This window comes from Loxodonta africana, chromosome 12 (assembly GCF_030014295.1).
Source record: "Loxodonta africana isolate mLoxAfr1 chromosome 12, mLoxAfr1.hap2, whole genome shotgun sequence".
Classification (NCBI taxonomy): Eukaryota; Metazoa; Chordata; class Mammalia; order Proboscidea; family Elephantidae; genus Loxodonta; species Loxodonta africana.
Genome location: NC_087353.1, coordinates 106,624,852 through 106,652,829, shown reverse-complemented (window position 1 = coordinate 106,652,829; position 27,978 = coordinate 106,624,852). Strand labels below are relative to the sequence as shown.

The 27,978-nt window shown below is 46.9% G+C and overlaps 1 protein-coding gene across 5 annotated transcripts in view; it reads left to right on the top strand.

The window, feature by feature from the left end:
• The window catches only part of HIP1 (huntingtin interacting protein 1), a 274,804-nt gene that overhangs the window by 146,258 nt on the left and 100,568 nt on the right, over window positions 1-27,978 (top strand). Inside the window, exons 1-2 of one of the 5 annotated variants that reach the window (XM_023556050.2) lie at window positions 898-1,104; window positions 7,070-7,153. The exons of 2 other annotated variants lie outside the window; for them this stretch is intronic. In XM_023556050.2, coding sequence (XP_023411818.2) covers window positions 7,127-7,153 — 27 coding nt within the window. In that variant the 5' untranslated portion in view covers window positions 898-1,104; window positions 7,070-7,126. Of the gene's footprint in view, window positions 1-897; window positions 1,105-7,069; window positions 7,154-10,939; window positions 10,964-27,978 lie in introns of those variants that run through there. 2 more of the 5 variants (XM_064296136.1, XM_023556051.2) reach the window with 2 other exon arrangements.

Sequence of the window (27,978 nt, the reverse complement as noted above, 5' to 3'; positions counted from 1 at the left end):
ATAGGGTCGCTATGAGTCAGAATCGAGTTGTTTGGTTTATAGGCTTGGGTGTCTGGGTTTTTCCTGGAGATCTTGCCTCAAAAGAGTATTTCTGAGCCCTTTTCTGCCACCACCTTGTGTCTCCTGCAGGGACGAGTGTTTGCCTCCCATTATTCATGAGAGCAGACCTGGCACTGAGGAAAGCATGGGAGATTGGGGGTTCTGGCCAGAGGAAGGAGCTGTGTGCTCATGGCAGACAGAATTCAAGTCCTCAGCCAGCTTCCATCCCTCCACGAAGGGCTGGCTCTGGCTCACTTGCTGGGGGCCTCAGGGCCTCTCTGGGGATACCTGTTCCACTGCCTTCTATTCCCCCATTTATTTGCAGACCCCAGTCTCATTCCGGTGTCCCCTCCCGAGTAGCCACAAGAGGCAAACAACTGGCTCTGAATTCCGCCTTTGTCCGGTGAAGCCAAGCACCGAGGGGCCCGGGGCGACCCCCTGCCCCCACTGGAATGTCAGCTCGCTGCGCCCCCACCTCTCCCTCCTTTTCAGACGCCTCCCCCGCGCACTTCCTGAGCCCCCCGGTCCCACCGCCACCACCGCGCGCACACACTTCCTGGCGGGCTCGGCGGCCTCCGGGTCCTCGGTCGGGAGCGCCGCCCAGGCTCCTGGAGAAGCGACCTTTTGTTATTCAGATCACACCCTCGGCCTGCGCGGGGCGAAACTTCGCCCGGGAATCCGTGTTAGTTTTCCCGGCGCTCGGGCGCCCCTGCAACCGCGGCCGGGATTTCCTCGCCCGCGGGGGGCTGGGGCGCGTCGTCTCCGTCTCCCCCGCCTGGGCGCGTCTCCCCCGCCTGGGTGCGCCTCCCCCGCCCTGGGTGCGCGCTGCGGCTCGTGGGCCCCCACCCCTCCCTGTCTCCCTCCCGGCCTTTCTCGGGTGCCGCCTCGGTCCTGCCGCCGCCGCCGCCGCTTCCCCGGTCGGTCCGCGGGGCCCTGCTGGCTCCTCCCCGGCAGCATGGCACCATCAGGGCGGAATTAACCGGGCGCAACATTTAACATTTAGGGAAGCGGGATCTCAAGGGAGAGGGGTGCCCTGCAGCCTCGGTCATGGATGTGAGCAAGATGGTAAGTGAAGAGCAGCGGCTCTGCCCTGGAACCCCGGCCCCCCGCCCCCGCTCCCTCCCAGGAGGCTTGATCCATTGAAAGTTTCTGGATTGTTGATCCTGCCTCTTGGCCCCAACTCCAGACATGCCGGAGGAGGGAGCCGGGCCAGGATTCCGGAGGACCGGGATGGGCTCCCTGTTTCCCGCCGCGCTGCCGTTCGGACTCCAGGGAAAGGGCTGTCGGAGTTCGCCTCTCCGAATGAGAAGCCAGCCTGGTAGAGGGAGGGTGGGGAGGAGGCCTCCCAGCCCCCTGCCCAGACACCTCGAGATTTCTGGGAAGATTGATAGGGCCGAGCCACTGGCGGGGGAGGGGGACAGGGAGGCGACCATAAGCTGACAGTGAGCCATTTAATCGCCCCATAAAGTGAGGGGGCAGGAATGGAATCCTTAGGTTAGGTAGGGGGTGCTCTGGATTTACCACGTGTAAACCTCAGCTTCATTTGACTCCCCTTTTCCTTTAGAGATGGGCTTTCCTGAAGAGGCCTGTGTCCTCCCCCAGGGCAGCCCGAGGAACACAGCAGCAGCTGAAGCAATTATTGTCCATTGACTGAGTCCAAAGAGCAGCCCTCAGCAGGTGGCAGGATGCGATTTGGGGAACTGAAGGGAGGGGACCTGAAAGGGCCTCAGGGAGCACCTAGAGACCTGGGGAACTTCAGGTTTACCCAGGGGTCCTGGTTGTTTCTCAGTCTGAATGGAGATTTAAGGGTGCCCTTGAGATCATTACCGCCCTGACCTGGACTCTAGACCAGCCCCCGCCACCTGTGTGTCGGGTTGGAGGGGGGCCCCAACAAGGTCTGTGCATCATAGGGCCCCTGGGCCTCAGAGCAAAGGAGCTGGGTCTGGGCGTGCCTGTGTGTGTGTTGGGGGCTCTGGGTCTGCCTACACCATAGGGATAGAAGGCACTGACATTTCAGTTTCTTCTGTACAGAATTAGGCTGGTTTTCCTCAGTAGATGTCCCTTTGAGGCAGCCGTCTCTATGGTAAAGTCCTTTGCCATTCCCTCTCAGGTAGGGAAGTGGGATGGGGCAGATGTTAGGTAAGACTCCTTTCTTCCCGTGGAGGAGACCAGTCTCACACTGACTGAGCACTGCCCTGGCTTGTGGGCTGAGGACAGGGGCCTGCACTGGCTCCTGTCTACGCATGGCTGACCATGAGGAGACGATATAGCCGATCCACAGTGGAAATGCCAAGAGGCCGGACTACCATGCCATATTTGGCCTTTATACCATGAAAGCTCACTCTTTTTGGGTGACTGTTAAAAGAACGCCTCAAAAAAATTCTTCTTTGCAGTTGTGGGGTGGGGATGTGGAAAATTGAGCAGCAACTGGGCCCTTCCTGGAGGTGTCTGAGCAAGACCAAAGAGTCACCTTTTTGGGCCGTGGTGTAGGGAGGAGAGACTTGAGGCTCTAGACTGATGGCCGCCTGAACCAGATCACCCCTGAGCTTCTTTCTGGCCCTGAGTTCTGGTTCCTTCCAAAGCCTGACCTGCGTCAGCCAGTTTACAGGGTTCAGGGACCTGTCTTCAGAGACCTGGGTCACCTCTGACACTACCACCTCCCTCCACAAATTCCCTCATTAATTCAACAGCATTTGTTTAATCTTTATCATTTCCATAGCAAGTGCTGTGTGAAGGACACAAACAACTTAAGGCCACCCAGCTCCTCAGGGACCTTAGCATCTCGATGAGGGGTCCAGGGAGATACAGGCCAACTCAACAGTTAGGTATCAGTGTAAGCCCCGACTGGAGGGCCACAGCTCCAAGGGCTGTGGGGTCTGTGAATGGACTGGGCTGCAGAGTTGCAGATGGAAGCCTAGGACCTGATTTGCTCCTGAAGGCTGGATGGACTTGACTGCCCAGAGCAATGAGTTGGCTGCTGGAAGAGGTGCATGCAGAGGAATGGGCAAAGCCCACTGGGTGAGGCTGAGAGCATTTGGCCGGGACGAAGGTTTGACATCGAGAAATGTTAGGATCATTGGTTGAGGCTAGACCAGGAGGGCCTTGAATGCCAACCTGTCGGTACTGGGTAACCTCTGGAGAACTTGGAGTGCAGGGAAGGCACATTTGTTGCCTCTTTCCTCTTTTAGCTTGAGATCCAAACAAAGGTGACATTAGATTCTCGTTAGTTGTTGAGCAGCCCTGAAGCAGTCGTCTTCAGCCCTTTGCTGAGAGTGCAGACCATGGCCTGTATAGCAAGAAGAACCTTACATGCCCCAGGGACTTGGTGCCTGCTCCCTATTCCTGCAGAAGACTTATTTTCCGTTCTGACCGTTAAGTCCACATCTCTGGCTTGAAGTCCACACTCTGGGGGCCTTTGACCCCAAACCCAGTATTTCAGCCACGTCCATGACAGAGCCCATCAGCTTTAGGGGCTTCTGGGTATCGCTGAATGAGAAAAAAGTGTGGTTCACCCAACTGTGCTTTTGGGCAACCTGTTAGCCTCATCTGTAAAATGAGAGTAATAACACCTGCCTTGGAGGCCTGGCATAGGAAGCCCTCTACACATGGGGGCTGTTCTGAAAATGACTATCTCCCAAGTCCCATCTGGCCCTGAGGTGACTCAGATTCCCCACACACCCTTTATTTTCTTGATTGGCTGGAGGCCCTGGGCATAGGCTATATTTCAGTTGGCTGCTGTTGGGACCAGTACTCCCAGGTGTAGTTATGTTTGTGAATGACAGTACAAATGGCTGGGGACAGTGGACTCACCAGCTGCTCTAACCAATGAATTTTTTATGACATCCGATATCTCTGTCCGGGGGGAGCTGGTTTAACCCAGCTCACACAGATAAAGTGCAGTTGGCTTTGACGGGCTGATGATGGAACCTGGAACCTGTGCCATCACAGAACGCACAGTGTTACAACTGCAGAGAAAAGACCCAATGACCTGCTTCTGTAAAGACTACAGCCAAGAAAATCCTGTGGGGCAGTTCTTCTCTGTCACTTGGGGCCACTATGAGTTTAAATTGACTCGACAGCATCCAACAACATAATTTTGGGAGCTGAGTCAACACTACCAGTTCTTACAAAAGAATGTATAGTATGGAATAGCAGCATATTTATATAGGGCTTGACAGTTTACGGAAACCCTGGTGGTGTAGTGGTTAAGAGCTACGGCTGCTAACCAAAGGGTCGGCAGTTTGAATCCACCAGGTGCTCCTTGGAAACTCTATGGGGCAGTTCTACTCTGTCCTATACGGTCGCTGTGAGTCGGAACAGACTCGACGGCACTGGGTTTGGTTTGGTTTGGTTTACAGCTTACAAAGCATTTTCACACCCATTTTCCAATAATTCTGTGAGGAAGGCAAGGCAGAAATAATTAGCTACATTTTACAGATAAGAAAGCTGGAATCTGAAGTTAAGCCCAAAACCCCATAAAAGTGGCAGAACCAGACTTTGTACTCAGTTCTCCTGACAATTAAAATATACACTATTGTGACAAAATAAATAACTTGATTCCAACTCACAGCAACCCTATGGGACACAGTAGAACTGCCCCATAGGGTTTCCAAGGAGTTGCTGGTGGATTCAAACTGCCAGCCTTTATGTTAGCAGCCAAGCTCTTAACCACTGCACCAACTTTTCTAGTGCCAACTGGGCTCCCAAATAAATCATGGATAAGGAAAAAGATTTAGTCACCAAATTCTAGAACGGACACTAGACTAGCTGGGAGTGGTGGCCTTTGTCTTCCTACCTTAGGGATAGAGATTGTCAGCCTGTACGTAGAATTTGCTCCTTGTAAATCACCTGCAGCTGTTCTTAAATTCAGCGTTTCTTCATGAATCTGAGCTGCCACCCCCTCAGAGGTGAGATACCTGTCCCCTTGGAGCCTCCAGTGTACAGAACAGGAAGATGGGGGAGGGGAAGGTTGTTTCAGGTGTTGTGCGTAAATGATAGTGGGGTGGAGTAGAAGACTCCAGGGCCCATGCTGTCTCTGCTGTATGTGTATTTGGTGGGCTGGAGGAGGGGCGTGGTAGGAAATGCTGAGGAGACGCCCCCGCCCCCGTGCACAGTGACACCAAGGGCTGCTCAGCACACACCCACTTACAGCAGTGTGGAGGGGAGGACACCCTCCCATGGAGGGTCTGAGCCACAGGGTCCACTGAAGCTGAGCAACAGGAAATAGGTGGCCAGCTCTGTCAAATCAGAGCAGTGACTTCAACTCTGGGTCACAAAGCCGGTTCAGTGGCTGCAGCCAGCATTTGAAAAAGTAAAACAGATTGGGAAATACCCCAGTGTACCCTGTGTAAGAAGGTCAGTGTTAGTTTACAAGACTGGTTTAGGCTGCATGTGCACATGCGTACCCTAAGTACTGGGTGGCCGTGCAGAATGTATTTTCTGCTATGGTCATAGTCAAAAAAGACTCAGAGCACAAGAGGATGTCACCCTCTTAAACGAGTAATTCAGCTTGAAGTTGATCATTGTCTTCAACTCGCTGAGGGCCTGTCAGGAGGAAGAGGCAGTTTATGTACCCCTCGTGGCTCTGGAAAATCAGATTCATTTTCAAGAGGGGGTAGATTTGGGCTGGGTAGGACTTCCCCACAGCGGAGCGATCCCATGTGGAATCATGGACTGCTGGAGAAGGATTGGCCTGTGAGGCCCCACCAACCCAGAGATTGGCTTGGGAGTGGTCCTCGGAGACCAGTGGGTTCCATGGCCGAGGTCTAGGGGCCTGACACAGGAGAGTGTGTGGGTTCCAGGCTGAGGTCTGGGGGGCTGACAGAGGAGAGTGTGTGGGTTCCAGGCTGAGGTCTGGGGGCCTGACACAGGAGAGTGTCTGGGTTCCAGGCTGAGGTCTGGGGGCCTGACACAGGAGAGTGTGTGGGTTCCAGGCTGAGGTCTAGGGGCCTGACACAGGAGAGTGTCTGGGTTCCAGGCTGAGGTCTGGGGGCCTGACACAGGAGAGTGTCTGGGTTCCAGGCTGAGGTCTGGGGGGCTGACAGGAGAGTGTGTGGGTTCCAGGCTGAGGTCTGGGGGGCTGACAGAGGAGAGTGTGTGGGTTCCAGGCTGAGGTCTGGGGGGCTGACAGAGGAGAGTGTGTGGGTTCCAGGCTGAGGTCTGGGGGGCTGACAGAGGAGAGTGTGTGGGTTCCAGGCTGAGGTCTGGGGGCCTGACACAGGAGAGTGTCTGGGTTCCAGGCTGAGGTCTGGGGGCCTGACACAGGAGAGTGTCTGGGTTCCAGGCTGAGGTCTGGGGGCCTGACACAGGAGAGTGTCTGGGTTCCAGGCTGAGGTCTGGGGGCCTGACACAGGAGAGTGTCTGGGTTCCAGGCTGAGGTCTGGGGGCCTGACACAGGAGAGTGTCTGGGTTCCAGGCTGAGGTCGGGGGGGCTGACACAGGAGAGTGTGTGGGTTCCAGGCTGAGGTTTGGGGGGCTGACAAAGGAGAGCGTGGCCCCATCTGCAGAGACAGCTCATTAAGAGTCAGTCCATGTATCCTGCACTGCATCACCCTCCTCATTTTCCAAAACTCAGCAGACCATCATGGATCAGGCACCCTCCCCACCAGCCCTGGAGTAAGGTCAGTGACCGTAGATTGTATTCACCTCAGCCAGATGCTGGTGCGAAGGAAATCTGTTAAATGCCTCTTTCTGAAATGCTTAGGAGAAAAAGAACTTTAGATTTACCATAAATCTGCTATCTTTGATCATCACTGATCACTAAGATTTTATCATGTTAAATTGAAGCTCAGTTCAGTTCCGTGGACATGTATTGAATACCCACTTTATACACAGGCCCCTTGGTTTGGAAGTTAAGATGTTAGGGGTCCAGAGCCAAGTATGGCAAGGTCCCCATCTGTTGAAAGGCTTACAGAGTGGAGAGTGCAATGAGAAGCCTCCCTGGAATGCGTGTTAAGTGCAGTGACACGTTAATAGAGCATTTGTAGTAGACAGCACTCACCTAGATGCTTTCTTTCCTTCCTCGCAACAGCCTTGGAGGCAGGAATCTCTGTTGCTGCTTCACCTGTGAGGACCAGCCCAACGCGGCATGGGTTTCATGACAGCCGGGGCCACGGTACACCATTGCTGACACACCCTCTCCCTCTTTTTCTCTCTCTCTCTTAATCCCTTCTCTTTCCTTTACACTCCGCCGCCACCCCCCCCCCACACACACACACAGCTGGGTAGTTTTCTTGCAAAGTGTGTCCAGGGGCTATTTCCACTCCACTTTTGTCTTCTTACTTGCAGTCCCCGTCCAAAGCCAGACAGGCACATGGTCTGGCAGCTGCCCCAAGCCAAAGTATTGCTGCAGCCAGACAAAACTCAGGCTGCCCCAGGAGGCCCCCCCAAAATTAAACCATAGGTATTTAAAGGAAAAAAAAAAAGCTCATGTCTCCTTTAGATTCTCTGAAATTCTAGTTCTTGATTTAGAGGTGACTTCTGTGGATGAAAGGGGCCTGGGGGCAAGAGGCATGTTGGAATGTGAGTGGTTGAGTTGTGGGAACCCAGCGCTATCCCCTGTACAGGGAAGGTTGGAGACCTGTCATCTGTGCCCACCTGAGGCTGCACTAGATAGAGTCAGACCAGAGACTAAGTCCTGGGTCCACCGTTTGCAGGCCCTAAAACTGTGGGGCCACCATTTGCCAGCCCTGAGACTGTGGGGCCGTCATTTGCGGGCCCTAAGACTGTGGGCAAGTTAATTGACCTCTCGTCTTCAGTTTATTCATCTCCCAGATGGGGTAGTGTCTGCAGTTTGTGGAGGTGTTGAAGTGGCTTGTTTGAAGTACTTGACTCATGGCAACTCCATGTGTGTCATTGTAGAACTCTCCTCTATAGGGTTTTCAGTGGCGGCTTGTTCAGAAGTAGATCACCAGGCCTTTTTTCCAAGGTGCCTCTGGGTGGACTCAAACTGTCAACACTTGGGTTAGCAGCTGAGCGCATTAACTCTTTGCACCACCCAGGACTCCAGTTGGCACATGTTGTTTTAGAGGCAATCAAGTGGACCCCCCAATCATGGCAACCCCGTACACAACAGTTACGGATCAGACCATTGTGATGTACGGGTTTTCATTGGCTGATTTTTCAGAAGTAGATAGCCATGCCTTTCTTCGTAGCCTGTCTTAGTCTGAAATCTCTGCTAAAACCTGTTCACCAACTCCCCACTGACGGATGGTTGGCTGCTGCGTGTGAGGTGCAGTAGTCGAGAATCGAACCCAGGTCTCCCACGTGGAAGGTGAGAATCCCATCAATGAGCTACCACTGCCTCCACTTGGCACATCATTGTTGTTGTTGTGTGTCTTTAAGTCAATTCCAACTCATAGCAACCCAAAATGACAGACTAGAACTGCCCCATAGCATTTCGTAGGCTTTTCTCCCACAGAGACACACTGGTGGGTTTGAACCGCCAACATTTCAGTTTGCAGCCAAGAACTTAACCATTGTACCACCAAGGCTCCTTACTTATCACATAGGAGGGTGGTGGCTATAATTATTAATATTTTTGCACTTTTTTTAGGCAATAAAATCTTAAAGCTTTAGCTGCTTAGTGAGCTCAGTCTATTAGGGCAGTCAGACACCCTATCAAATAATCACAGTACATGTAATTAAAACACAAAGGCCAGATGAGGGATGTGTGTGCATGGAACTTGAGGAGAGGCTTCACTGAGACAGCTGGAGGAGGAGGAGGGTTCCGCCTGGGGGTAAGGAAAGTAAGGGCATTCCCACCAAAGAGAACAAGTGCAGAAGCGCAAGGTCATGAAACCTCCGGGTTTGTTTAGGAATGACCTGCAGTTTATGCCAGAAGAGTAGGAACCGTTCCTATCTCAGTGGGACTGACAGAGTTCTGGGGACATACATTTAGCAAAGGCATGGGGTGCATGCCCTTTTATACCTCAGAGCTCCCTGGGAGAGGTGGTGTGCTTCTTCTGGAAGAAGGAGAGCGGCAGTGTCATTGATGGAAACGCGTGACATAGTAGGTGCCAAATGGATGAATGATTAAATGATGAAAGGAGAAGGCATACCAGCTGAGACAGTTGCACTGGGTGCAGGCTGGTGACAGGAATGAACAAGTCAGGTGAATGAATCTCGAGCAGGTTTGTTAGGAGCAGAGCAAGAGATGGAAGAGGGTGGGCGCAGGGAGTGACGGCCCATGTTAGAAATAATGAGCAAGTCTCCAGGAGAACCAGGCACTGAGGCTGTCTCCTCTTGGCAGTGTCAGACTGGCGTACTATTTTGGCTGAAAGTTTTAACACCTCCTCCTGGTCCCAGCGCCTTAAGATGGCTATTGCTGGTACAAGATAAGCGTGGGTGCCGCACACTGTGGGTTGGGAAAGTTTTTTTGAAATGAGCATTTCATTAACTTTCTATTGACTCATGGGCCTCTCTTTGCAGCACTCAGTTCAGACTCGTGTTCTGGGGCCTAAAATAGCTTTTTCTTGATGGATTTTTCTCAGGCTGGATTCTTTGGAAAGATGTCTACCAGTTCACAGCCTCTCCAGCCCCACTAGCTCCAAGACCGTTGGTACTGTACAGTGATGTACCCTAGTGGTTGTGGCAAAGGAGGTTAAAAGAGCAGTGTTCTTGCCATGGTCCTTTTGCCCTGCGCATATGTGAAGATTGTTCATTGAGTCGGCAAGCACTGGGGACCTACTCAGGCCCGATGCCAGGCAGAGAGGATAAAAATATAATATCGTGTGGTGAGCACGGTATTAACGATTTAAGCGAAGTCTTGTAGAAACTCAGAGGTAGGAATAATAAATTCTACCCACTGGTGTAGAAGGTTGAGGAAGGTGACATTTCAGCCAGACCATTTATTCATTTATATGAAAAATATTTATGGGCGTGCCCTCTATATGCCTGGTGCTGTTCTAAGCACTTGGGACACTTCTTTGAACAAACTAGACAAAGACCCCCGCCTTGTGGAGCTTTACGTCCTGTTGGGGGGTGGGTGGTGAGGGAGTGGGAAGTAGTCAACAAATGTAAATGAGTGAATTGTATAGAATGTCCGAAGGCAATATGTGATCCTGGAAGAGGGGTTGGGAAGCATAGAAGTAGCTGCAGTTTTCCTCAGGATGCTGGGATAAGAACTGTTAAAGAGGGATGAGCTGATTTTCCGTGGCTGGCAGTGAGCCCTCCACCCACATTTATAGTCTGTTCTTGGCTGACAGTCTGGATCCCAGCTTCAACCCGTGGCTCAGCCCCTGGCTTATTGCAGAAAGTTGCCTGAATCTAGGCTTCAAGGCACATTCCCTGGGCCCAGCTCCATTTGCCAGCCTCTTGCAGACCAGGAGTCAGCCATACTTTATAGAGAACATTGAAAACTCATCAGTTTCTCCCAGATTTCATAGAAGTTGGAGGGAAGACACCATCTCTTATTTCCAACAAAACTCTGTTAAGGAGCCAAGTGTTTAGTGAGGATTCTCTAGCCAAGGTCCTGGGTGTGGATTTGGCGCCATCGACAATCTTGGAGGCCCTGTCGGCCCTACCCAACTAACATCAGCTAGAATGAAGGTGGGTGAAGGAGCATTTGGTTCATACCATTTTGTCTGATTCTCAGAAAGTATGATTCTCACATTCCAGATAAAAAAAACTAAGGCTCAGAGAAGTCAAGTCATACAGCTCACAAGCAGTTAGGCCTTAAGCCAGGACTTCTCACCTTGAATTCTGGCTCTTTCGATGGCAGCTTTTTGCCCAACACTTTGGTCTCTCAGCTCCCAAAGGGAGACGGCCGTAAGTCCATGGGCCTCCATTTAGCCAGGCCAAGGCTCCTGTACTTTGGGTGCCCTTCAGTATCGCCTATCTGTGGTCCTTGGGAGCAGTCCACGGAAAACATTTAACTTCTGCTTTTTTTTTTTTTTTTCAGAAAATTTGGAAAGGTGTAAAGAAAGTAAGAATCAAGCATACTCCCACCATCCAAACTACTGCTAACATTTTGGTGTATAGCCTTACAGACTGCTTTCTGTGTGTGTGTATATGTATTTATATGCATGTGTTAGGTTGAACTATGTGGAAATACTGTTTTTAAAAGTCAAAAACAGCCAACTGTTCATCTGATTTAGCGAAATATAACATATATACATAGACAAATGTGCTCGTATTTAGACAAAATGGGGTCATACTGTAATACAGTTTTGTAAACTTTTGTTTTAGCCTATACCATGTCATAGATCTAGAAATAGGACACCGAAAGTGCCGAGAACATGGGCTCTCTGGTTCCAGTACTGCCCACCACATATTCATCTGGGAGGGTTCTGAGGCTCCCTATGCCAAGGTTTTCCCGTTCGTGAGATGGGGATAATCATAGGACCCTCTGTATAAGGTTGTTGTGAGGACAGATGAGTTCACGTATGTGTAAAGTGCTTAGATGGTGCCTGGCGCATAGCAGGCACTCAGTAAATGTTAGCAATGATTACGGTTATTTCCAGATGAGTAGAATGATGCTTTGTTCCCTTGTAACCCATCTTATGTTAGTAGGTGACCTCCTTGTGCATACGTCTGAGAGTGTTTATCCGTTCACTTCTTTGTGCTTTAAGAATTTAGCCTTTAAGTTTTCAGCTTTTAAGAATTCCGTTTTGTTGGTGGATTTTGAGCTGGGCAGTGAGTACATGTTTCTGTTGCTCTGTAACCCTATAAACAAGGCTTTCCATGTTATGGCCCCCTCTTTGCTTTTCACATGCCAACAACACTGCACAGCTTGTCAGTCCCTCCATCGGGCCATTGTTCACTTTTGTGCCTTGGTTATGCTATCTTCTTTACCCAAATGCCCTTGCACTCCTCTTTTCTGGGTTAACTTTTCATCTGGTTAGATGGTTCCTCCTCTTGGTGGCCCTTAGGTGCCCATCCCCAAGCGTCTGTGCCCTGCACAGCAGCATCTTTTCTCTAACACACCGTGTACACCATGTCGCTGTCTCTCTCCCCACGTAGACTGCACTCCTTGAAGCCAGGACTTATGTCTTAATCATTGCTGAGCTAACTTAGCACAATACTAAATACATAGGTGCTCGATGTAAATATAGTGGGTGAATAAAATCGAGACTAACTGAATTAACGGCAGGACTTAACCAAGAGATGGTTGGGAGGGTGGTTAGTCTGTGTTACAGGGCTGCATGAAGCAAAGGCATGAAGGTCAGGTGATGCAGAACATGTCTTAAAAAAGGTCCCTAAGAGACAAAAACAAATGCTGAGACTGGAAAGGCCTGCAGGAGCCAGATCCCAAAGGCCTTGCAGATTAGGTCCTTAAGGGTGTGCCACAGTGAGCAGTGGCATGGCCACCAGGAGCTGGCAACGGAAAGTCTGCTGAGCAAACCAGCAGGATGTCAGACCTGGAAGCTGTGATGGGGGTTTTCCCTGCCCGGAGCACTTTGGGTGACTCCCCTCCACACCCTCCACTTCTCGTGAACCTTGGGCTCTTCCCCTCTCCCTTCAAGGAAGGGTTCTTCTTCACCCCTTGAGAAACAGAAGTGAGAATTAGTGATTGCTTTCTGAGGAAATTGCATCACAGCCCAACAACTGATCATGAAATCCACAGCAGTTTAGGTTCCCATTCAACAATTTCTACACAAGTTGTTCAGTGACATTGGTTGTGTTCTTCATGATGCATGAACGGTCTCATTATTTCCGTTCTGCTTGTTCAGTTTCCATTAATCTAGTTTCCCTGCCCCCTTATATTCTTATCTTTGTTTTAAAGTAATTGTTGACCTTTTGGTCTCATATACCTGAATTTTTTTAAAGGAACACATTTTATTTACAGGTGATATTATTTTGTGAGCCAGTCTGTTATTTAGCCACAAGGTGACCTAAGGGGTTAGTTCCAGTTCAAGGTTTGAAGAGTATTTCAGGGCAGTAGTCTCAGGAATCCTCCCGTCATCCAGTCCAGTAGGTCTGCTTTGTTTGTTTGTTTTTAGGAATTTGAGGTTCTGTTCCACATTTTTCTCCCATTCTATCAGAGTCCATCTATTGTGGCCCTGATTAGAACGGTTGGTAGCAGTAGCCGGGCACCATTCAGTTCTTCTGGTGTCAGGGTAGGTGAGGCCATGGTTCATGTAGACTAATTGTCCAGTAGACTAGTTTCTTCTTTGAGCCTTTGGATTCCTTCTTTCTGTTCTGCTCCAGATGAATAGAGACCAATAGTTGTATGTTAGATGGCTGTTAGCAAGCTTTTAAGACTCCAGACACTGCTTACTAAACTAGGATATAGAATACAACTTTATGAACTATATTGTTGCGAGGTCTAAGCTGTTATTGTTAATAAGGACTTCAGTTCCTGGAGCCCAGAACTTTATCTTGACTTGTGTGTTCTTGTCAGTAGAAGTGAGTTGGAATTCTCCTTCCCAGGTTTGGAAGGGTACAGCTGGATTCCTGGACCTGGCACGAGAAGATCTTGGTTCAGATTGTGGCTCTGCTATTTACTAGCAGGGTCATCTAACCAGTTGGGCATCATGACGAACTGGGCAAGTCACTTAGTTATCCGGAGTCTCAATTTCCCCATCTGTTCAACTGACATAATAGTTCCAGTGTTGCTGTAAGGGTAAAATGAAATAATGTGCGTGAATGAATCTGGAGTCTATTATAGGCCAGAAGTTAATTAGATCAGAACCTGAACCACAGTAAGGTGGGGACTCTTCAGCCTGTGTTTTAGATAAAGATATTAAGAAAGGGAGAGAGAGACAGAGAATTTGCGAGAACTGAGAAGAGAATCTGGATGTTTTGCCCTTATGTTTCCTGTTTCCCTCATAAACTCCTCCCCTACACGCCCACACACAAAGGCCCCTCCCCCCCACACACACACACCTCTACTGCCAAGTCCCTGGTACGTATCTTCCCAAAGGAAGCACCAGTCAATTCCAGCTTTCTTCCTAAAAGATCTCCTTGGAGAAGAAGGACACAAAAGTGACCAAAGGTGTTTGGGTATTGATTCCAGTGGATTCCACACAGTTTTAAAGCTAGAAAGACAATGAGACAGAGAAGTTTTGAGGACAAGTGAAAGGGATGGGGATGTTTGGGCTGGAGAAGAGGAGGCAGACGGCTGGATTAATTTCTTCAGGTTGCATTCAGATGGGCCTTGAGCACTGCCACCTGGCATTCCTACGCATTCCATAGTCCATTCAGCCTGCCACTTCCTAAACAACTGTGTCGTGCCTTCTCCTCCCCTGTCCTCACTCTTAGCCCATGCCCTTGCTTCCTATTTCATCATAAAAGGAGCCACAATCCCAAGAAAACTTGGATGTCCACGTCCATCTGTGCCTGTACCCTGATCAGCCGTCCTGTGTTGCATAAGTCCTGTCCCCTCAAGCACACGTTCCAGCAATTCTCCCTGCTTTCCCCGGCATTACTAGTTTGTCGCTCTCCAGTGCGTTGTTCCCAACACCATGTAAACATGTTATCATTTCTCCCGTTTAAAAAAGGAAAACCTTGACCTTGCCCGCATCCAGCTGCAGCCCTTTCTCTGTTCCCCTTTGTAGCAGGAAGCTATGACTCCCTTTTTTCATGAATCTCCAACCAGGCTTTCTCACTCCTGCTCTGCCAAACCGTTTTTTGTAGAGGCCACAGTGATGTTCAACCCAGTGGTCAGCTTTCAGCTCTCATTTTACTTGACCCATCAGCAGCCTTCAACACAATTGATCACTCCCAAAAGAATTAAATGCCTTCATGTGGCTTTCAAGATACCACAGCCTCCTGGTTTTCCCCCTACCTCATGTGCTGTTTCTTTTGTCTCCATTACTGATTCCCTCCTATCTCCCTTTCTTAGATATTGGGGTGCCCTAAGTCTGTCCACAGACTTCTCGTCTATACTCACTGCTTGGTGAACTTATCCATTCCTAAGACCTTAAATCCCGTCTATGTGCTAAATATGCTAATGAATACCAAATTTGTCAATCTAGTAGAGCTCAGACCTCTTCTGAATTCTAGGCATACATATCCCATCGCTTACTTATACTATCTCCATTTGGATATCTGATAGGCATCTCAAATTTAACATGTCCAAAAAAATCTCCTATCTCCTCTTCCCCTAAACCTGCTTCTCCCACAGTTCTCTCCATCTTGTTAATGGCAACTCTGCCTGAGTTGCTCTGGCAAATTATCATGGTGCCATCCTTGACTCCTGTCTTCCTTACATCCCACATCCAATCCATTAGCAATTCCTGTCAGCTTTACCTCCAAAATGTATTCTGAATCCAAACACACCTCTGCGCCTCCACGGCTGCCATCCTAGCCTGAGCCACCATCATCTCTGTGATGCAACAGCATCTTAGTTGTCCCCGCTTCCACTCTTGTTCCTACAGTGTATTCTCAGTGCAGCAGCCAGAGGCACCCTTTTAAAAAGTCAGTTTGTGTCCCTCTTTTGCTCAAAACCTTCCAATGGCTTCCACTACTGCTCAGAACAAAGACCACTCCTTGAAGCGGCCCATAAGGCCCCTTGTGGCCTGGCCCCTCCCACCTCTGATGCCTTGCTCCAACCAAAAAAACCAAACCTGTTGCCGATGAGTCTGTTCCGACTCATAGTGACCCTATAGGGCAGAGTAGAACTGCCCCCATAGAGTTTCCAAGGATCTGTTGCTTCAGCTACACGTAAAAAAAAAAAAAAAAAAAAACACGTAATCCCCTTGCTATTCTTGCGTTCCTGCCCGGGACCTTTGCGCATCCTGTTCCCTCTACCTGGAACTCATTCCCCAGGGGGCTGCAAGGCTCACTTCATGATAACTTTCAGATCTGTGTCCCTCTATCCCCTGATGATAACACCAGCCTAGTATCCCCCTACCCCATTTTTGGCCTTACTTTTTTCCATCTGACATAGCATTTTTTTTTTTATTTATTGGTTTAATATTTCTCTCTCCCCATCAGAATATAAGATCCATGAGGGCAGGGATCTTTGTCTCTTGGTTCACTGCTGTATTCCTAGTACCTAGAGTAGTGGGTAGTGCATGGAAAGCCTTCAATAAACTTGGGTTGAATGAATTAGCAAATATTAAAAGAAACCAAATTCCTTCAGTTTAGGGAAGACCAGAAGAGATTTGGTCATCTACAAGAATCTGCTAACCATTATCAGGCTAAAACATAGAAATAGGTGACAGAGAGCAGGACTGCCCCTGGATGGATATCTCCTGGAAGAAAATAGGTGGCCATCTGTACTGGGCCAGTTCTATAGTTAGCCAGGCTACATGGGAGGAGAGCTATTTTTCTGAGCTTTATGTAACAGGGTTTTGTATAAATCATACTTCTGTAAACTGAACCTAATTTAAATGTACTAGTGGAGATTGCTATTTAAGGGAATCTGCCTCCAAATTCTTTGTAAAATGAATAATAATTTCCTAATTTGTTCTTGGTGTCAACTCATATTTTCCAAAAAATACTCATATTTAACTTAAAGTATGCTCATGTGAGCTGAGGAAATCTCCTCATTTTCCATTTATCTGCTGTCTCCCTTATTCCTTCTCTCCTTGCCTGGCCTTCATCCTTTCCCTCTTCATTCCTCATTTTTCTTTAGCTGAGTTTTGTTTTGTTTTGTTTTCTTTGACTTCAATATAGAATGTTCTATAACTTAACCAGAATTAAAGATGCAATGAGCAGTGGCCCCTTCCTAGACCAGCTGACTCCAATTAGGGGGTGTGTCTGTGTACTCGGGGTCCAGGGTTAAGTTCTCAGGTGATGTCCATGCGCAGCCAGCTTCGGGAACCACTAACCAAAGAGACAACCGTGTGCCATTTGCCCTTTGCACTAACCAGTTTATACCCTGCAGAACTGATGTAGCTGGACAAGTAGTCCATCTTTGCAAAAGAGAGTAGCTGTGCATTTGGCTATATACTGTTACAGGACTGGCTGATTTGTACAGGGACTGGAGTTTGGGGCTCAGGAATAGTAGTAGCTTAGTAGCTCACCCCCCTCCCCACCAATATCTTCTTGTTATTAGGTGCCGTGGAGTCAGTTCCAACTCATAGCAACCCTATGACAGAGTAGAACTGCCCCAAAGGGTTTCCAAGGAGGGACTGGTGGATTTGAACTGGTGATCTTTTGGTTAGCAACCAAGCTCTTAACCACTGCACCACCAGGTCTCTACCAATATCTTAGATGAGAGCAAAGTACCGTGGCCACTGCCTGATGAAGTTTGTTCAAGTGTCCTCCAGAGGGTCTGCCTCTGATGAACTTGGACTTAACAGGCCCCTCTATCCAATCTCTTTGTTTCCTTTCCAGCTGGAATGTGTCTGTGCGGGATAGCATCCCTCCAAAGAGCGCAACTGTGCATTGTGGATAATTGGTGGAAGGTGTGCCAGCAACTAAGCTCAACACTTGCTTCCATAAAAAAAAAAGAGTAGAAGGTTGATCTGTTTAGAGGTAGTTCAGCCTTAGGTCTGATCTTCTTCAGGTACCCACTCAGGTCTTCTGAAAAATCTGCTCCTTTTGGCCTCACTGGTCCAAAAGATTATACCATAAGATGAGAGAAATCTGCCTTTGAAATAACAAATGTAGTGAGGTTAGAGCAGAGGGTTAGTAAGTAACTTTACTTGGCTAAGAGTTTGGCTACAACCATCTAAGTAGTAGAATGTGCACTGGCCTGGGAAAGGTGAGTTCCAGCTCCTCTCTTTGTGGCTTGAACTTTCTGAACCCACTTGTTTGCCTGTAAGATGTGTCCTGCTTTCCCTCTTAAAGTTTTCTCAGCATCAGTGAAATGATGCATAGGAAAGCTCTTTGAAGACTGTGAAGGTCTGAGCAAAAATGAGAACTCTATACCAAACATTGGGGTTTGTTACAGATTGAATTGTGGCCACCAAAAAGATATATTAAAGCCCTGCCCTCCAGTACCTGTGAATGTGACTGTCTTAGGCTGGGTTCTCTGGAGAAGCAAAACCACTGAAGTGTATATGTATACAAGAAAGAGAGATTTATATCAAGGAAATGGCTCATGTGGTTGTAGGGGCTGGAAGGTCCCAAGTCCATGGGTCAGGCATCAGGCTGGAGAGTTCTCCTGACTCACATAGCTGCAGAGGCTGGCAAACCCAAGATTGGTAAGTCACACAGCAGGCTGCTGGCTCACGGGCTGCAGAGGCTGACGAATACAAGATCAACAGGTAAGGTGGCAGCCTGCTGGCTCAGGTCCCAAGAACGAGAGGTCAGATAATGATAAGCTGAATATAAGATCCAGGCAGAGCAAAAGCCAGTGATCTTTGCCAGAAAGTCCACTTATGTTGGATGCAGGCCACACCTGCAAGGAAACTCCCTTTCAGCTGATTGGCTGCTCATAGCAGATCTCATCATGGAAATGACTACATTAAATCAGATCTCATCATGGAGGTGATGATATCATTACATAACTGCCAGTCTACATCATAACTGCCAAACCAATGAGAATCATGGCCCAGCCAGGTTGACACACAACTTCAACCATTACAGTGACCTTGTTTGGAAATAGGGTCTTTGAGGATGTTATCAGTTAAATTAACATGAGATCACACTGGAGTAGGGTAGGACTTAATCTAGTATGAATGGTGTCCTCATAAAAGAGAAGAGACACAGTCACACAGGAAAGGCAGTCATGACAACAGAGGCAGAGATTGTAGGAGACGCAGCTATAAGCCAAGGAATGCCAAGGATTGTCAGGAGCCTACCAGGAGCTAGGAGAGAGCCATGGAACAGATCCTCCCTCAGAACCCTCAGCAATGTACCCGAGACAATACATTTCTGTTCTTATAAGCCAGCTACTTTGTGGTATTTTGTACTGGGAAACTAAAACAGAGATAGTCAGTGTTGTACAATGATTTGCTGCAGTCGAATAAGATCTTTTCACATAGCCACCCCCTCGTGTGTGTAAAATGGGATTGTGTTTACTTATAAACTGCATTTCAGGAAAATTGGATCACGGTTGCTCGAAGACCATGATCTCAAGTGAGAAATGAAGCTAGAGTGGGACTTTTAGAGGGTAATACTGAAGCCACATTATAGAGTTTGGATTTCACAATATCAAGAACCTCTCTAGGTTTCGAAACTGGGAGACTTTATGCGAGGAAATTTATTCTTACTGCTTTATTTGGAGTCTTTGTGGTGAAGACTAGAGGTAGGTGCCAGTTATATAGTGATACAGGTGTCAGATGAAAGTATTGGCTGTGGAAATAGGATAAAAAGGAGGGATCTCAGGGTGGTTTGGGAGGAAACAGCAGCAAGATAGCATTACCTAGAAAAGGCAGTGCTTCCTGACTCATTCATTTGAGAGATGGAGACCCGCCTATGAATAGGGCTTTGTAAGAGACACTAAGCTGGGTAATGAGTGGTTCCTGTGCTCAGGGACCACCGGTCCATCAGCCCTCCCCCCAGGCTATGTCTTGAGATAGAGAAAAGTTGCCACATTGTAGTAAAAAAGAGACAAAACTAACCTGGCAAACATCTGGGGAAGCAAACGGATGGTGGAGGGCGTGGTACAGGGGAAGATGAGGAAGTTGGGCAGTGCTGGTGGTTTGGGGGAAGACTGCACAGAATTTTCAACTCTTGTGGACCAGCTGCCCATCTGGAAGACTTTTCCCAGAAGCCCTGGCAAGGGTGTTGTGAAAGGTCATTCCAGTATAGCTCAGTGAATGTTGAATGATGAGGATGTGTCTGAAGGCGCTTGCCCAAAGGCCAAATTTCTAGGCAGGGTAACTTGTCCAGATAGCGACTGTGATGAGGTTTCTGGCACAATATCTGTGAACATGACTCTGCAATTGAGGTTGATAGAAAAGAGGAACCAATGCTTCCTCTATGACAAGAGAAGCAGAACTATAAGGTGGAGGGTGCCTTTCCTAAGCCACAACTCTCTGAAAGTGGGGGAGAGGGTAGATGGGATGGTGTTATGGATTGAACCCAAAACGTGTGTCAGCTTGGCTAGACCATGTTTTCCAGTACCGTGTGATTGTCCATCATTTTGCCATTTGATGTGATTTTCCTGTGTTGTAAATCCTACCTCTATGATGGTAACGAGGCAGGATTAGAAGCATTTATGTTAATGCGGCAGCACTCAATATACAAGATTAGGTTGTGTCTTGTTGTTGTTGTTGTTGTTAGGTGCCGTCGAGTCAGTTCCGACTCATAGCCACCCTATGCACAACAGAACGAAACACTGCCCAATCCTGAGCCATCCTTACAATCATTGTTATGCTTGAGCTCATTGTTGCAGCCACTGTGTCAGTCCACCTCATTGAGGGTCTTCCTCTTTTCCACTGACCCTGTACTCTGCCAAGCATGATGTCCTTCTCCAGAGACTGATCCGTCCTGAAAACATGTCCAAAGTATGTAAGACGCAATCTCGCCATCCTAGCCTCTAAGGAGCATTCTGGCCACACTTCTTCCAAGACAGATTTGTTCATTCTTTTGGCAGTCCATGGTATATTCAATATTTTTCGCCAACACCACAATTCAAAGGTGTCAACTCTTCTTCAGTCTTCCTTATTCATTGTCCAGCTTTCACATGCATATGATGCGATTGAAAATATCATGACTTGGGTCAGGAGCACCTTAGTCTTCAGGGTGACATCTTTGCTCTTCAACACTTTGAAGAGGTCCTTTGCGGCAGATTTGCCCAATGCAATGCGTCTTTTGATTTCTTGACTGCTGCTTCCATGGCTGTTGATTGTGGATCCAAGTAAAATGAAATCCTTGACAACTTCAGCCTTTTCTCCGTTTATCATGATGTTGCTCATTGGTCCAGTTGTGAGGATTTTTGTTTTCTTTATGTTGAGGTGTAATCCATACTGAAGGCTGTGATCTTTGATCTTTATTAGTAAGTGCTTCAAGTCCTCTTCACTTTCAGAAAGCAAGGTTGTGTCATCCGCATAACGCAGGTTGTTAATGAGTCTTCCTCCAATCCTGATGCCCCATTCTTCTTCATATAGTCCAGCTTCTGGGATTATTTGTTCAGCATATGGATTAAATAGGAATGGTGAAAGAATACAACCCTGACGCACACCTTTCCTGACTTTAAACCAATCAGTATCCCCTTGTTCTGTCCGAACAACTGCCTCTTGATCTATGTAAAGGTTCCTCATGAGCACAATTAAGTGTTCTGGAATTCCCATTCTTCGCAGTGTTATCCATAGTTTGTTATGATCCACACAGTCAAATGCCTTTGCATAGTCAATAAAACACAGGTAAACATCCTTCTGATATTCTCTGCTTTCAACCAGGATCCATCTGACATCAGCAATAACATCCCTGGTTCCACATCCTCTTCTGAAACCGGCCTGAATTTCTGGCAGTTCCCTGTCGATATAGTGCTGCAGCCATTTTTGAATGATCTTCAGCAGAATTTTGCTTGCGTGTGATATTAATGATATTGTTCTATAATTTCCACATTCGGTTGGATCACCTTTCTTGGGAATAGGCATAAATATGGATATCTTCCAAATAGTTGGCTAGGAAGCTGTCTTCCATATTTCTTGGCATAGACAAGTGAGCACCTGCAGCGCTGCATCTGTTTGTTGAAACATCTCACTTGATATTCCGCCAATTCCTGGAGCCTTGTTTTTCGCCAGTGCCTTCACAGCGGCTTGGACTTCTTCCTTTAGTACCATCGGTTCCTGCTCATATGCCGCCTCTTCAAATGGTTGAGTATCAACTAATTCTTTTTGGTATAATGACTCTGTGTATTCCTTCCATCTTCTTTTGATGCTTCCTGCATCATTTAATATTTTCCCCGTGGAATCTTTCACTATTGCAACTCGAGGCTTGAATTTTTTCTTCAGCTCTTTCAGCTTGAGAAATGCCGAGCGCGATCTTCCCTTTTGGTTTTCCATCTCCAGCTCTTTGCACATGTTATTATAATACTTTATTTTGTCTTCTCGAGAGGCCCTTTGAAATCTTGTTTGGTTCTTTTACTTCATCAATTCTTCCTTTTGCTTTAGCTGGTCAACGCTCAAGAGCAAGTTTCTTCTCTGACATCCACCTTGGTCTTTTCTTTCTTTCCTGTCTTTTCAGTGACCTCTTGCTTTCCTCATGGATGATGTCCTTGATGTCATTCCACAACTCGTCTGGTCTTCGGTCACTAGTGTTCAATGCATCAAATCTATTCTTGAGATGGTCTCTAAATTCAGGTGGGATATATTCAAGGTCATATTTTGGCTCTCGTGGACTTGCTCTGATTTTCTTCAGTTTCAGCAAAAGGTTGTGTCTTAAATCGGCCTTTTTGGAGATATAGAAGAGACCTTCCTTCAGAGCTGGCAGAGAGAGAAGGCCTTCTCCTGGACCTGGCACCCTGAGTTTGGACTTCTAGCCTCCTAGATTGTGAGAAATCTGAACAAATGTGTCTTGGAAGAAGTATGGCCAGAATGCTCCTTAGAAGCAAGAATGATGAGACTACGTCTCACATACTTTGGACATCTTATCTGGAGGGATCAGTCCTTGGAGAAGGACATCATGCTTGGTAAAGTAGAGGGTCAGTGAAAAAGTGGAAGACCCTCAACGAGATGTGTTGACACAGTGGCTACAACAGTGGGCTAAAGCATAACAACAATTCTGAAGATGGCACAGGACTAGGCAGTGTTTTGTTCTGTTGTATGTGGGGTCGCTCTGAGTCAGAGCCGACTCCACCTAACAAGAACAGATTGTGAGAAAATAAATTTCTCTTTGTTAAAGCCATCCACTAGTAGGGTTTCTGTTACAGCAGCAGTAGATAACTAAGACAGCTGGCTTCTCCTTTTCCTAAGACCTGGTGTTTGGGTTGTCTTTTTGTTTTTGAGTTACAGGAGTCCTTTATATGGTCTAGATAATACAGAATTAATGATTTGCGAACATTTTCTTACATTCTGCAGGTTGTCTTTTCATACTTTTGAGAGTTTTTGATGCACAAAAGTATTTAATTCTTATGAAGTTCAGCTTGCCTGTTTTTTCTTTTGTTGCTTGTGCTTTTGGTGTCATATCTAAAAAACCGCTGCCAGATACAAGGGCCCATAAAGATTTACGCATATGTTTTCGTTATGTGTTTTGCAGTTTTAGTTCTTATATTTAAGTCTTTGATCCACTTCGAGTTAATTTTTGTATATGGTGTGAGGTAAGGGTCCAACTTCAGTATTTTACATGTGAATATCCAGTTCTAGCATCATTTGTTGAAGGTAAAACCATTCCTTTCCCATTGAATGGTTTTGGCATCCTTGTCAAAGTGTGCCATCATTTGACTGTAGTTGTATGGCTTATTTCTGGACTCTCAATTCTATTCCATTGGACTATATGTTTATCCTTATACTAGTATCACACTGTTTTGATTACTGTCGCTTTGTAGTAAATTTTGAAATCAGGAGATGTGAGTCCTCCTACTTTGTTCCTCTTTTTCAAGATTGTTTTGGCTGTTCAGGCACCTGCAATTCCATATGAATTTGAAGATTGGCTTCTCCATTTCTGAAAAAAAAAGGGCCATTAGGATTTTGACAAGGATTGTGTTAAATCTGCTCCCATTCTCTCTTAGCCCTCTCTGCTTAGGCTTTTGCCTCTGTCTCTCACCTGAAATGGCTCTTGCTGACGTCACCAGTGAGGTCCTTGTTGCCATATCCAGAGGCTGATTCTTAGTCCTCATCCCTCTTGCCCCTCTAGCAATATTTGACAGTTACTCACTCCCTGCACATGGAAACACTTTCTTCATTCAGAGAGGCAGCTCCTCTCCCCTGTTCCTGCCTTACTGAATGCATTTTCTCAGTCTCATTTCCTGGTTCCTCCTCATCTCCCTGACTTCACTGGAATGTTCTTGGGCTGTAGCTGGTCCTCTTGTCATTTTCAGTCACACTCACTTCCCAGTTGATCTCATTCAGCCCCGCAGCTTTGAATGCCGTCTCTAAACTGATAACTCCCAAACCCTTTTCTCCAGCCTGGATCTCTCCTGTCCTTTCTACCTGCCCGTCTACTAGGATGTCCAACAGGCACCTCAGACTTAATCCCATGCAGAACCAAGCTCCCTTTCCTCCACACAAACCTGCTTCCTCCCCGGTTTTCCCTGCTCAACAAATGGCGGCTTCATCCTTCAGTTGCTAAGGCAAAAAAACTTGGAGGCATCCTAATCGCTCTCTTATTCTCACATCCCAAATCAAAACCATCACAGACTCTGACAGCTCACCGTCGCTGTATATCCAGACCCCTTCCATTTCTCACTCCTCCGCTGCCACCACCCTGGTCAAGCTATTGTCACGTCAAGCGTGGATTATTTTAATAATCTCCTAGTTATCACCCCTGCTTCCTCCTACTGTCTGTTCTCAATACTGCAGCCAGAGTAAAAAATAGTCCCTTAAAAATGCAAGTTCGGTCATGTGACTCCTCTGCTCACCAAAAGTTCTTAACAGTGGCCTGCATGGTCTGGCTGCTTCTCTGCCTCGTCTTACTCTGCTCTTGCCCACTGGGCTCCTTGCCCTTCCTCAAACATGTCAAGCACTCTTATTCTTTTTATTTATTTTTTTTTCCATTTTTTCTTTTAAAGTGAAATTCAGGTAACATTTTAAAGTGTAGCGTTCAGTGTCGTTCCGTACATTCACGGTGCTGTACAACCACCATCCCTTATCTAGTTCCAAAACATTTCCATCACCCCAAAGGGAAACCCCACACTTGTTAAGCTGTCACTCCCCATTCTTCCCTCCCCCCAGCCCCTGGCAACCTATAGTCTGCTTTCTCTTCCTATGGATTTATCTATTTTGTATTTTTCATGTAAATGGAATCATAGTATGTGGTCATTTGTGACCGGTTTCTTTTAACATAATGTTTTTGAGGTTCGTCCACATTGAAGCATGTATCAGTGCTTCATTTCTTTTTATGGCTGGATGATATTCTGTTGTGTATATATACCACAGTTTGGTTATTCATTCATCAATTAGTGGACATTTGGGTTGTTTCTACTTTTTTGGCTGTTGTGAATAGTGCTGCAATGAACATTTGTGCACAGGCATTTATTTGAACACCTGTTTGATTTATTTTGGGCATATATATCAGAGTGGAATTGCTAGGTCATATGGTAATTTTTTGTGTAACTTTTTTGAGGAATTCCTAAACTGTTTACCACAGTGGTCGCTCCGTTTTGCATTCCTAGGCACACTGGTTAAGAGCTCGGCTGCTAACTAAAAAGTCAGCAGTTCAAATCCACCAGCCACTCCTTGGAAACCCTATGGGGTAGCTCTATTCTGTCCTATAGGGTCGCTATGAGTTAGAATCGACTCCACGGCAACGGTTGGTTGGTGGGTTGGTTGTTGGTTGGTTTTACTAGCAATGTATGAGGGCTCCAATTTCTCTACTTCTGTGCCAATGCTTGTTATTTTTTTTAATTATAGCCACCATAGTGGGTGTGAAGTGGTATCCAAGAACACCCTTGCCTTAGAGCTTTGTACTTGCTGTTTCCTCCACCTGAAATGTTCTTCCCCTTTATCTACAAGGCTTCTTCCGTCACTTCCTTCAGGTCTCTGCTCAGGTATGACCTGGCTGGCGAGGCCTTCCGTGGCCATCCCATATAACATTGCAACCATCCTGTCCCCATACTCCCAGATGCCTTTCTTTGCTTCATTTTCTCCATAGCACTCATCACCATCTGATATGCGGTATTCACTTGTTATTTTGTTTAATGTCTGTCTCTGTCCTCTAGAATGGAAGTCCCACAAGGGCTTTGTGTTTTGTTCGTTGCTGTGTTCCAAGTGTGTAAAACCGTGTCTGGCACATACTGGGCCCTCATGGAATATCTGTTGTATGAATGAAGTTTAAGAGAGGATAGGCAAATTGTGAGGTCCCAGAATCATAGGCTCATAGGGTCAACCAAAACCAAACCTATTGCTGTCCACTCAATTATGACCCATAGCAAACCTATAGGACAGAGTAGAACTGCCCCATAGGGTTTCCAAGGAGTGGCCGGTGGATTCGAACTGCTGACCTTTTGGTTAGCAGCTGCGTGCTTAACCCCTATGCCACCAGGGCTTCTCATAGGGTCAAGGGAGCCTTAAAACCATTTTGTGTAAATATTCACTGATGGTTGAACACTTCCAGCCCAGGCCAAGTATCAGTGGCTACCTTCTAAGGTCTTCTTGTCCAGCTCTGCACTAAATCTGGTTTTTTTCTTTTTAAGCCAGATTTATTGAGAGATAATTTACATTCCGTGAAATTACTATTGTTAGTGTACAGTTCTGCGAGTTTTGACAGTCAAGTATAGCTAAGTAACTGCCTCACAACCAAGATTTAGAGTGGTTACATTACCCTCCAGAATTCCCTCATGCTCCTTTATAATCAGTTCCTTCACTCACCCCCAGGCCCTAGCAAGCACTGGTCTGTTTTTTTTTCCATAGCTTTGACTTCTCCAAAATGTCATATAAATGAAATCATAGAGCACATGACATTTTGTTTGTTTGTTTGATGATTATCAATTTGTTTTATTGTGCTTTAAGTGAAAGCTTACAATTCAAGTCAGTTTCTCATACAAAAACTTATACACACATTGTTATGTGACCCTGGTTGCTCTCCCTATAATGTGACAGCACACTCCTTCCCTCCACCCTGTATTTCCCGTGTCCATTCAACCAGCTCCTGCCCTTTTACCTTCTCATCTCCCCTCTGGACAGGAGCTGCCTGCTTAGTCTCATGTCTACTTGAGCACACTCCTCACCAGTATCATTTTATGTCTTATACTCCAGTCTAATCTTTGTCTGAAGAGTTGATTTTGAGAATGGTTTTAGTTTTGGCCTAACAGAGTCTGGGGGCCATGTCCTCTGGGGTCCCTCCAGTCTCAGTCAGACCATTATGTCTTTTTTTTTTACTAGAATTTGAGCTCTGCACCCTACTTTTCTCCTGCTCCATCAGGGACTCTCAGTTGTGTTCCCTGTGAGGGCGGTCGGTGGTGGTAGCCGGGCACCATCTAGTTCTTCTGGTCTCAGGCTGATGGAGCCTCTGGTTTATGTGGACCTTTCTGTCTCTTAGGCTCATATTTTCCTTCTGTCTTTGGTGTTCTTCATTCTCCTTTGCTCCAGGTGGGTTGGGGCAATTAATGCATCTTAGATGGCCGCTTGCAAGCTTTTAAGACCCCAGACGCCACTCACCAAAGTGGAATGCAGAACATTTTCTTAATAAGCTTTTTTATGCCAGTTGACCTGTATGTCCCCTGAAACCGTGGTCCCCAGACCCCGCCCCTGCTACTCTGTCCCTTGAAATGTTTGGTTGTGTTCAGGAAACTACTTAGCTTTTGGTTTAGTCCAGTTGTGCTGACTTCCCCTGTATTGTGTGTTGTCTTTCCCTTCACCTAAAACAATTGTCTGCTTTGTAGTTAGTGAATACCTCTCTCCCTCCCTCCCCATCCTTGTGACCATTAAAGAATGTTTTCTTCTGTGTTTAAACCTTTTCTTGAGTTCTTATAATAGTAGTCTCATAAAACATTTGTTCTTTTGCGACTAATTTCACTCAGTACAATGCCTTCCAGATTCCTCCATGTTGTGAGATGTTTCACAGATTCATCGTTGTTCTTTATCATTGTGTAGTATTCCATTGTGTGTTTATACCATAATTTGTTCCTCCATTCATCCATTGATGGGCACCTAGGTTGTTTCCATCTTTCTGCTATTGCGAACAGTGCTGCGGTGAACACGGGTGTACATGTATCTATTCATGTGAGGGTTCTTATTGCTGTAGGGTATATTCCAAGGAGTGGGATTGCTGGATCGTATGGTAGTTCTATTTCTAGCTCTTTAAGGAAGCACCAAATTGATTTCCAAAGTGGTTGTACCATTTTACATTCCTACCAGCAGCATATAAGTGTTCCAGTCTCTCAACAGTTTCTCCAGTATTTATTATTTTGTGTTTTTTGGATTAATGCCAGCCTTGTTGGGTGAGATGGTATCTCACTGTACTTTTGATTTGCATTTCTCTAGTGGCTAATGATCATGAGCATTTCCTCATGTATCTGGTAGCCACCTGAATATCTTCTTTGGTGAAGTGCCTGTT